Source organism: Lipotes vexillifer, unplaced genomic scaffold (genome assembly GCF_000442215.2).
Source record: "Lipotes vexillifer unplaced genomic scaffold, Lipotes_vexillifer_v1.1 scaffold792, whole genome shotgun sequence".
Classification (NCBI taxonomy): Eukaryota; Metazoa; Chordata; class Mammalia; order Artiodactyla; family Lipotidae; genus Lipotes; species Lipotes vexillifer.
The window spans coordinates 1,096,399-1,108,310 of record NW_006795663.1 but is presented as its reverse complement, the minus strand read 5'-3'; the positions used below and the strand labels follow the sequence as shown (position 1 = coordinate 1,108,310).

Genomic DNA, 11,912 nt, shown 5'->3' with positions numbered 1-11,912 from the left:
TCCTGCATCCCTAGCAAACTTCTCCCATTCACCAGCCCACACCCCACTCCTTGCTCAGCCTGAAGGTTTAGGGTGAGGGGCTGCGGGACAGGATGGGTGGGGGCAGAAGGAGGCACCTCCGTTTCTGGTCGTGAGTACACGGTGCGGCCCTTCTCTTTGGAACGTGTGTGTATGTCATCCCGTTGGTTCTTAGCTTTGGGACTTCAGTGCAACTCTAAGACAGCAACAAAAAGGATGCATGGAACACCTTGGTACATATCCCTTCCCCCTGCTTCTTGTCCCACCACACGGTCTCTAACCAGTCCGGCCACATCCATTCTGTGTGGTCTGCTAGGACTGGTCTCATTTTCAGGCACAGTGAGGGTTAGGGTGGAATTTAGGGTTCTCAGAGATGGTGGGAGCTTTTCTAGCTCCACAGGCCTTACCCCCCAGATTCAGACAGGTATTCCTCATGCCCGCCTCTACACAGTGAGTTTTCCTTTGGACAAGGGCAGGTTTCTCATCTCTCGGTTATGTTAGAGGCCTCAAAAAGGTTGAGAAGCACTGGGTTACCTAACTGCCCTCAGGGTTAAACCCTTAAAAGAAGGATTCAAGGGCTTCCCTGGTGGCGCAGTGGTTGAGACAGATGGGAATGGCGGAGTTGGGATTCAGGCCTCGATGTGTTTGAATCCAAAGCTTCACGCTCTCCCAGCATACCCTGCTGTCTCGGGGCCAGCTGGCTCCTATTTCTACACCTTCTCTTTATTTGATGACAAGCCTTAATCAGGGCTGGTGACAGTGGGGCTTAACACAGCTAATCCCACCCATGGAGAACATATCTGACACTAAAAGCCCAAGGACGGGCAGAGGAATGGTTCCGAGGAAAGCCTGGAAGGCGGGAGAGGAACTTCCCTGGGAGAAGCTGCCCCGCTTCTGGCCTGACCTTACCACCTCCACGAGGACCAAGCATGCACGAGCACTTACTCTGTGCCAGGGCACAGTGTGTTATCTGATACAGGCCTCCCCAGAGCTCCAGCCAGCTTCTGTGGTATCCCCATCTTACAAGGCAGGAGACTGAGGCTCAAAGAGGTTAAATGTCCCGACTTGGAAACCTTGCCGTTAAGCGGTAAAGTGGGGTTTGATCCCAGGTCCGCCTCATGCCACAGCCCCGCCCGCAGCTGTCTCCTCTCCTGCGGGGCCCTTTGCATCTTCACTGGGTCACATCCAGGGCCTGGGTTGGACTGTGCTCTCCCTTCCAGTGATGAGACGGAGATGTGCCCTCTTCTGGATGCAGCTGCCTGGAACATACTCACAGCCCTGCCTGTTGCTATTTTTCTTTCTCAGTGCCCTGGGTTCCCTCCTGCTGCTTGGATTCCAGCTCGTCTGCCCACAGCCCTCCACTGAACACAGAAAGGTAAGCCATGGCCGTTCAGAGGCTTTCCTTCTCTGCCCGAGGGCCTGGGGTTGAACCAGTCATCACCACCTTGAGCTTTGTTCTGTTTGGAGGTTGAGTCACCGCTGATTCTCAGAGGAAGCACCATTCACAGGATGTTCACCAGTCTTCCTATCCTTCCGAAGTTCTTGATCTTCAAAATGAAGCTGGTGCCCAGAGTCAGTCTCTGATCCGAAAGCAGTGCTGGCTTTGTAGCCCGTGTCCATTAGAGTGGGGCGGTTAAGGAGAGATGAGTGAGCAGACTCTACCTCCCCTAGGGGTGGAGGAGCTTCGGCACGGAGCCTTTACCCCCGCTAGGGGCACCTCAGGGGGATGCGTGTGGATGGTTAGAGACAGAGCTGCAGCTAAAGCTGAGGCTGTAGCCATGTAAGAGCAGCCCTCGGAGGGAGCCATCCATGATCTCCGGTTAGAAGGACACTGCAGCCAGCGGCCAGGCAGCGGGGGAGCAGGGAAATAAGGACCCGGCCCTCTTTTACCTCCTCCCCTCCATCACCTGCTGGTGACTCCCTAAACCTGAATCCAACCAAAGGACAGAAGACAGAAGAATCCCTTAATGCAGTGCTCAAAGGCCAGCCTCCTGGGCAACAGGGCTGGGTGGAGAAAGGTGGACAGAGCATCTGGAGGGGCAAACGGACAGTAGCAAGCATGCTTCCCTTCAGGCTCTGTGTGTTTCATAGTAAAGGAATTATTCACTGTTGCCTAAACAAGCCCAATGCTGTCCTGCAACAGAGCAGTTGTGTGATTAATATTTCCTGAGAAACAGATGCATGATATGACTTTGGGAGGGCCCCTAAAATCCTTTTCTCCTACCTAGGAACTCCTTATGTCTACAGGTAATGAAATGCAGATACTTCTGAGAGGACTGATAGGTCAGTCATTTGTATCTAACTGTGACTGAGTTGGTTGGAACCTTTCCTAGAGGGGCTTTTCATAGGTGAAGTCCAGGAGAGAAGGGGCGCAAGAAAAGAGTATGTGTACAGGTTTGCCTAGATATGCACCTTCTTGGGAGAAGTTCTTGATGTTCTTGTCTGATTAGTCTGATTTATCTTAGGTCTGTGGATTATGTTCTGACTTTGTCTTTCTGGGCCAGACGAGAACCTGTATTGTGTCGTGTCCCCCATTAGGGTGTCAGCTCCATGAAGGTGGGATCTTACCTGTCTTGTTCACTCCCCAGTTTCCACCTCCTGGAATACAGCCTGGCCTGTTGTAGGTGCTCAATAAAATACTTGCTGAAAGACTGACTGAATGAATGGAAAACCTGGCCAAGATCTAAGCATCATTTTGTTGGAGTCACTTGGCAGTTTACACCCCTTTTACTCTACTGCATCATCCCCATTCATGATTTCAAGAGTCAGAGTGGGCAACTATGATAGATTGAATGTTTGTGTCCTCCCTGCCCCCCAGGTTGGTGTGTTGAAACCTAAACCCCTATGTGATGGTATTTGGAGGTGGGACCTTTGGGAGGTGATTAGGTGATGGAGTGGGGTCCTCATGAATGGGATTAGTGCCCTTGTTAGCGTTATGGGAGAGCTTGCTGCCCCACCATGCGAGGATACAAGGAGAAGTCTGCACCCCGGAGGTCGGCACTGTGCTGGCACTCTGACCTCGGACATCTAGACTTCAGAACTGTGAGAAATCAATTTCTGTTCTTTATAAGCCACTCAGTCTATGATATTCTGTTTCAGCAGCTCAAACGGACTAAGACAAAAATCGGCACTGAGAAGTGGTGGTGCCGCTATAACAAATACCTAAAACGTGGCAGTGGCATTGGAATTGGGTAATGGGTAGAGGCTGGAGGAGTTTTGAAGTGCATGCTAGAAAAAGCCTACGTTGCCATGAATGGACTTTTAAAGGCGATTCGGGTGAGAGCTGAGAAAGAAAAGAGGGGAGCTCAATCTTCCCAGAGAATACCTAAGTAATCCCGAATAAAATATTGGTAGAAATATGGAGGTTAAAGGCCATTCTGATGGGGTCTCAGATGGAAATGAGGAACACGTTATTGGAAACTGGAGGAGAGGCTGTGCTTGTTATAAAGTGGCAAAGAACTTGGCTCGTTCCTGTTCTGGTGTTTTGTGGCAGGTAGATCTTGCAAGTGATGAAATTAGATATTTAGCCAAAGCAATCGAAGCAAAGTGTTGAAGGAGTGGCCTGGTTTCTCTTGACTGCTCATAGTAAAAAGTGAGAAGAGAAAAATGACTTAAAGATGGAACTGTTAACTGGAAAGGAAGCAGAACACAGAACTTAAAGAGTTTGGAAAATCTTCAGCAGATCCGTATTGAAAAGATTGAGAAAGCCTGTCCGGGAAAGGATACTACGGGTGTGGTCGAGAGACCGTTTGATAAGGCAATTAGTCAGTTATCCTGACAGACGCCAGGAGCTATTGTCCAGGACAGTGGAAGAATGCAGAGGGGGCTGCAGTGCCTTCCAGACCTGGCTCATCTCCGCATCACCTCTCTTGGCGGCTTCCACTCCCCACACTCACTGCGAGCTCCTCAGCTGCGCCAGGAGCTGCTCCAGTGGCCCGGGGAAGGGTGTGGGCTGTGCCCAGCAGAGCCTTGGGGGCATGACTGCCTCCACCCAGATTTCAAAGGACAAGGCTTGAGCCCAGGTCCCAGGACCCCAACCTTGGAGAACCACAGTGGGGGCAGGGCAGCCTGGAGCTTTGGGGCCCCAACCCGTGCAGGTAGGACCATGGGCCCAGTGGGCCTGGAAGGCAGAGCACAGAGCCAAAGAGGATTATTCTTAAGCCTTTATGGAATTTCCCCGGGTGGGATTTGGACTTTCTTCTTTCCTCGTTCTCCCATTTGGAATGGGAATGTCTCTCCTGTGCCTGTCTTACCATTGTATTTTGGAAGCACATAACGTGTTTGATGTCACATATTCACAGCTGGAGAGCAGTTTGCTTCAGGATGAATCATACCTTGAGTCTCACCTATATCTGATTTAGATGACATTTAGATGAGACTCTGGGCCTAGAGTTTAATAATGATGCTGGAACCAGTTAAGACTTTCAGGATTATTGGGATGGAATGAATGTATTCTGCTTGCAAGAAGGGTGTGAATTATGGGGGCCCAGGGATGGAATGCTATAGACCAAATGTGTCCCCGCAAATTCATTTGTTGAAACTTAATCCCCAGTGTGATGATATTTGGAGGTGGAGCCTTTGGGAGGTGATTAGGTCAGGAGGGGATAAATGCCCTTATAAAAAAGGTCCCAGAGGGATCTCTAACCTCCTCTGCTATGTGAGGACACAGGGAGAACATTGCTGTCAATGAACCAGGAAACAGGTTCTCCTCAGACACCAAATCCACAGGCCCCTTAATCTTGGACATCCCAGACTCCAAAATTGTGAAAAATAAATTTAAGTTTTCCGTAAACCACACAGTCTATAGTATTTTTGTTATAGCAGCTGGATCAGACTAAGACAACTGTCTATTTTCATTATTATGTTGTATTATTTATTAGTGTTCAGGGTTAATCAGGGTTGTTAGTCCTAATAGTTGAATCAATCTACCAGTGTTCTTTTTTTTTTTGCTGTTATTCAAATAGACCATCATACCTGAAAATGTTTTATAAAAGGTCAATTTACTTTGCTCTTTCTCTTAATTTTTCAAGTTAGCCTGAATGATATAAATGTAGCCTGAACAAAAGGTTCACCAAAAGGTATTGCCTCCATATTTCTTTCTTTTTCTTTTTTTTTTTTTAATGATGTTTATTCTCTTTACCAAGCTGTACCATAATGTGCTTGGTAAGCCTCCATATTTCTTAAAGAAAGTATTTGTTCTGAGAAATTTTTAAAAATGATTTATGAATGACTTTAGAATGTTGAATTTAAAAATTGAGCAAAAAGTTTCACATCTTGGTGTATGGTTCCTCCTTGTCAAAATATTAAAAACTTTGCAGTAGAAAGTTAAATATATTATTTTTTCAAAATAATGTATAGATTCCTTTACTTGGAAAACATGCATTTTAGGACAGTTCTTCAATATAATTATATGCATTTTATTTTATTTTATTTTATTTTTTTTTACATCTTTATTGGGGTATAATTGCTTTACAATGGTGTGTTAGTTTCTGCTTTATAACAGAGTGAGTCAGTTATACATATATATATGTTCCCATATCTCTTCCCTCTTTGTCTCCCTCCCTCCCACCCTCCCTATCCCACCCCTCCAGACAGCCACAAAGAACCGAGACGGTTATATGACACTTAAGAGCATCAGTAAGAGCACTTTGAACAACCAAAAGGAGTTGTCCAATTAAAATATTATCACTAAAATATATATATATTGAACAGAATAGGTTATTGTTGTTTTAATGCCTGCTGACCTGAATAGGAGAGAGCCTTTATTATTTTTCCTGCTTTGGCCTATAAAGCTATTAACTGGGGTTTTCCTCTTAGCAGTTAACAATAGCAAAGTGAAGACGGCATCTAAGCTGTGTTCAGCCCTGACTCTTTCTGGTCTTGTGGAAGTAAAAGAGGTATGTTTGTAGACGACCTTCTTTGCTGGGAATTTAAGCCTTGGGTGACTAAACCCAGTATCTCTTTTGTCAGACGATACAGAGAGAATCTGGGAGAAATAACAACCCTGAAGGTGAGGTGATCAGTGTCACTCAACTAGGAAACAAGTTGAGAAGGGCTCTGCATGGGAGAAACCAGATGCCTCGAAGGACGAAACCTCTGAAATCAATCTCCTCTGAAGAGACTCAGCTTGGGCCCATGTGGGTTGGGACATATTTTGGTCTCAGTACTAGTGGTGACCACTGAGGCATCTCTTAGTGGACACGAATCTTAGGCCTAAGTGAAGGGCAGTTGCCTGTATTTTCCTCAGCTTTTGGGTGGGAGGCTAGAATAGGTTGGAGGGGGAAATCCTTTTCTGACAATTCATTAGAAATATTAACATTAAATAGAGGTATTTATGGTTCTCCATTCTTCTCCAATGCTGAAATTTTCTTGTGTGAGAAGTGTTATACCACAATAGCTGTTATACCATTGATCTGTACATGACCTAGGGCCTCAGTTTCTTCACACCTACCCTTTCTTATTTTTCTCTTTAGTTAAAGTTCTTCCATCTTTTATTCCAAAATATGGGATGTTCATAAAAATTCAGTTAAGACTGAAGAATATAAAGTGACATCTCAGGCCTTGCTTACACTTTCCTCCCCAGCGGGAGCCACCAATACATTTTTTGGTGTGGCTGTTCGGACTTCTTTTTATGTATTTACAAGTGTGTTTTGTGTGTGTGTATACACATTTTTTAATGTAAATAAGGTCGTATGTATACAGTGTTCAGTCACTAGCTCTTTCCCCCACCTTTAGCTGTCTTTGACATTATCCATCTTAGTGTATTGACCCACTTTCTTACTAATTATGGAACGGCGTTCAGTGCTCTAGATGGACTGTGGTTTATGTAGCGGTTCCATAATTGTCGGACATAGAGGTAGCACCCCCAGCTTCTTCCCGACCTTTCCTGTCTGCTGCTTCTTCCCAAGGAACATAGAAAGCATTTCCCTCCCCCCGTGGTTCTCTTTCTCTACTGCGTATTTCATTTCTAGCATCTTTACTGTGGGCATGCTCCCCCGCCACAGGCTTCGATTCCATTCAACAGCCTCTTCAGCATGTCCGATTCATCTTGATAATCATAATCATTACAATCTCCACAATGCCTCGCACAGTGCCTTGTACCTAATAGACAGATATTTGATAAAACTCTCCAAGGGGCAGGCTCAACATAAACACGTAGACAGAAGTTACACTCCAGGGTCCTGATCAGTGAGAAACCGAACGTGTGGCACGAGGCAACGTCTGCGATCTCCTGCTGTCATGCGCTTACTGCAGACGTGAGCGTTTGACACCTGTGAGGGGGACATAGTACACCACCATACGGTAGAAAAAGCGTGGCCTAATCCTCTGATATCTTGAATTTCAGCTGCAGCGCAAGTTCTTGAGCCCCGAGGAGATTCAGTCTGTCCGAGAACACCTGGGTTACCACAGTGACAGCCTGCTCTCTGTGCAGATCACAGGAAAAAAGCCCAATTTTGAAGTGGGTTCTTCTAGTCAACTTAAGCTTTCTACTACCAAGAAGTCTTCCGGTGAGACTGGCCTAGGGATATTGTTCTGTCTGAGTGGGCCTGAAAAGCCGTATTAAAAACTGAGCCAGAGATCTGAATGAGGTGGTGATATCTTTAGAGGATCATTCCCTTCCTTAATTTCCCTCATTTCCAAGTGGAAGAATGCTTAATGTACTGTTGTTCTGGGCATATTCGGATCCAATACTGAAATGATGCGTAGATATTACCTAGTTCAGCCCCTTCTTCTGCACCAGAGGACACTGAGGTCTCCAGATACTAGAGGTCAGACTCCCATAGTTTCATTAGTTAATGAAGTCTTTCCAGACCCCAGAATTATGACATTTACCCTCAGAAGACCTCACAGTGACGGTCATGGCGGATAAGAGTGTGCTATTCCTCTTCCCATGTGTCCTTTTCTCTGTGCCACTGAATTCAGCTTTTCTTTGAGGATCTTAAGACACTTATAAAAATATCTCCTCTCAGAAGATTGCACTCCACCCTTTTTCACCATTCTCACCCTTCCTATCACTATTTTTTAATGCCTGAGTTGAGAAAAATTGTCCTAGCTGTGAGGTATGCAAAAATTTACAGGTATTCACACTGCTCTGTTTTGACTGTCCAGCCTAAATCTTCAAGAAATCCTTTAGCATCCTAACCTTTGGAGTCACAGTTCCAGAATGGGTAGGAGCAGCTTAGATGGCCTGCCCTGTGGGAGATCTGAGCATCCAGTGTGACAGTGATCTCTGGGGGGTGCACTTACCCGCCAAGGCCCATTCGTGGACTGGCCCACACTGAACCCTCAGCTCTTTCGGGCCCAGAGAGAGAATCAGGAGGTGTGATTTGCTACTGATTTGTTGTTACGCCACCGCCATCAGCTCTTGAGCCCATTTTCTTGTCTGTAACAGGTCTACATGAGACCGGAGCTTTGCTATTTATAATGCTTTTTGGTACAGTTTCTTGTTTCATATTCAAATCTCCTGCAGTGGGCATAGGGAATCCTATTAGCCCCATGTTCTAGGGATGGGAACTAAGAGAAGGAGGAGAAAGCAATATGGAGTGGAAGTTAAAAGCGTTAGGTAGACTCTGTCTGTACTTGTGTATTTGTGGCTGGGTGTAACTGGCCTAAGTATCTAAACCTCTTTCCTCATTTATAAAATTAGGATGACAAGAACTTTCCTCATAAGGTGGTGAGCAGGACTAAATTAGATCATGTATGTAAAATGTTTAATGTAGTATCTGGCACAAAGCTTAACAAATGATGGCTTTTATTGCCATAAAGTGATGGGTCCCTCTCATGCCTTTATAAGTGATAGAGCTGGGCCTTGAACCCAGGTCCAGTGTGTTCCCTGCACAGCCTCAGTAGAAAGCACTTACATGTGCTTGGAGTTTGTTTCCAGCTGCTTTTCTGGAGCTTGTTTTCTTTCATTGGTTGGATTCAGGGAAGCCTGCTATGGACCCTGCAGCTGCCAAGCTCTGGACCCTCTCAGCCAATGATATGGAGGATGAGAGCGTGGTGAGTCAGCACTGTGGTCACCTGATTGCTTTCTTTCAGGCCCCACTTTGGGTGGGAATGTTGTTGTTTGGAGTGGCCTCTCTGGGTTTGTAGGTGTGAAAGCATTTAAAGCCCAGCCTTGTGGCTGTGCCTGCCATTGGCATTTTTTGACTCAGAAGGAAACTCCTCATTAGTGGCATTTTAAATTTCTTTTTCAGCATCTTTCCCCCCGCAGATTTTCTTGTTCTCACTTCATGTGATATATTAAAGACTCTTGTGGGCATGCGTAAACCTGAAAAGAGTTTGTCAGCTAAAATATTTTTTGGCTCCTTCGTCTGGGCAAGTCACCAAATGCTCACTGTCTTAACAGTAATGCTCTTCCAACTCAGATCAATGCTTTCTGTAATAAAGTTCTTCATTCCTACAACTATTGAAGTTAGAGTGGTAAGCAAACTAGGCGACGGTTTGTGCCCTCACAGAGCTTACAGATTAACTGTCTACACGTTTATCGAAGAATCACACAAGTGTATATATCATTATCTGCCTTTTCCTCTGGAATTATATAGAAAATATTCCATTCCCTTTTCTCACACGACAGCCCTTTATATATTCGCATAAATATAACGCTTCTCTCTTTGTTCTTCCTGCCCCCTCCCTCCCTGCCCTCCACACACATATTCTCTGCACATCATAAATGAGTCCCCAGCCCCCTCACAGCCTAACACAGCTTCTGTGCACGTAGTGTACTCACTATGTGGTCAGCTTGGGCGTGATGATCAAGCCCAGGTAGGATGATGGCTGCCTTCTACATAGATGGGCAAACTGCTGCTGTGGACTGTGGCCACTTCACCTGTTCATTAGCAGAGACCATGACTGGGTCATTAATGGCTTCGAACATTCTCCAGGATCTCATTGACTCAGATGAACTGCTGGATCCAGAAGATATGAAGAAGCCAGACCCAGCTTCCTTGCGGGCTGCCTCCTGTGGGGAAGGGAAAAAGAGGAAGGCCTGCAAGAACTGGTAAGCCTTGGGGTGAGAAGAGGCTGCCAGGCTGCTTCCAGCGGCTTCTGATTGTCAAGGAATCGCTGTGCTTCACAATTACTAAAACATGTTTTATTGTAAAATGTATCAGACGGTTAGAAGAGTATGCTAAATAAGTACATTTTAAAGAACAATAAAATGAACACCCATGTACTGCTCACCCAGCTTAAGTACCAGGAACATGACTTGTTCCTTAGAAGTCGCCTCTGCCTGCTCCCTCAGCTGCATCTCCCTCCCTCTCCTTACAAGAGGCTACCATTCTCCCAAATTTGTGCTAATCTTTGCTGGCTTTTTCGATAGTTTACTGTCTGTGTGTGAATCTCCAAACAGTACATCATTGAATTGTGGAGCCCAAAGCTGACTAGGCCAGGAAAGGTCAATGCTCCATATCTGTGAAGACTCCCAGGGAAAAGGTCTGTCAAGGATTTGGAGTTCCTGGGTGGTGGCAGGTCCCACTCATCACCTGCTAACTTTCCCCCAGCACCTGTGGCCTCGCAGAAGAACTGGAGAAAGAGAAGTTGAGGGACCAGATAAGCTCCCAGCCCAAGTCGGCTTGTGGAAACGTGAGTATCTGGTTGATTACTCAGTATTCACAAAGGCCTAAACTAAACACAGGCCAGCTCCAGCTCTACAGAGTTCACTGCCCAATTATTTTAATAATAGGTGAACGTGTGAGAACGTGTCTCTAGGTAGTAATGGGAAGAGGGCTTATCTCCTGAGAGTGGGCAGCGCACTCATGCCCGTAGGGGAGGCACTTGTCATTTCTTATTTTTGGCCCCTTTCTTTCTGCTTCACATTAGGCCTGATGCTACTCAGCCATTTGCTGAGTGTGGCTGTGATTTGAACTGCTGAGAATACAGAAGTATTCACCTAAGGGACTTCTCTAGACTTTTGTCTTTCATGAAATCAGAGATCTTAAAGCCTCTTAGTATTTGGATCCCAGTTGGACCTACAAATGTACGCAGTCATTCTCTTTAGGCCACTGTGGCCATACCATGAAATTTGGGATCCCTTTCTTCTGGCCTGTATCTCTGGGAGAGCTGACACTTGGCTCCCCTGTATGATGGTCTCTTCTTTCAACAGTGTTACCTGGGCGATGCTTTCCGCTGTGCCAGCTGCCCCTACCTTGGGATGCCGGCCTTCAGACCTGGGGAGAAGGTGCTCCTGAGCGACAGCAGCCTCAATGATGCCTAGGGGAGGGCCCGGCCTGGGACACACCTGCTCCTCTGCCAGCTCCTGCCCCTTCCATCCCACCACGTGGTTCCTCCCGTCTCCTCTTGATTGGCTCACTCTGGCTTAGGTCCATTGCGGAGAGGGTGCTCAGTGGACAGAGTGGAGCTGGCTGGGAGCAGTGGTGTGGAGTGCTGCTGCAAGTCAAGACCACGGTATCCCGGGGCCCTGTTACCCTGAGTGGGGACCTCCTTCACCCAGTGTTAGGTAAACGGGGCACATCCCAAATAGGCCCCTCTCACCAGGTCAAAATGCTGATATTTCGTAACACTCTCCGAGCCCGCCATGCTTGAGTATTAACACTGTGACAGAGAGGGCCCCACCCCATTCTAAGCTCCGCAGTAGTGCCACGGCTTATCTTCCAGAGTTGGTGGTTTATTCACCATGCAGTTTTCTTGGTGACAAGAGGCAAGTGTCTCATGACCTCAGAGCACCAAGGGAATCACTCCTTGGTTGCTGTGATCATATCCAGTGTCCCTCTGCCCCCTCCAGTCCTACCCCCCATCCCTGTTTTACTGTGTTGCATCTGTGCCCCATTGTCATTTCTGTTAATCTCCAGGTATTAAACTTACGTACTAATGTATATTCGCTGTGAAGAGGGGATATGTCTGTGTGTGTGTGTGTGTGTGTGTGTGTGTGTGTG

The 11,912-nt window shown here is 46.6% G+C and overlaps 1 protein-coding gene across 1 annotated transcript in view; it reads left to right on the top strand.

Moving 5' to 3' along the window:
* The window catches only part of THSD4 (thrombospondin type 1 domain containing 4), a 566,919-nt gene that overhangs the window by 11,086 nt on the left and 543,921 nt on the right, over positions 1 to 11,912 (top strand). Inside the window, 1 exon segment of the mRNA XM_007467843.1 lies at positions 1,324 to 1,393. Coding sequence (XP_007467905.1) covers positions 1,324 to 1,393 — 70 coding nt within the window.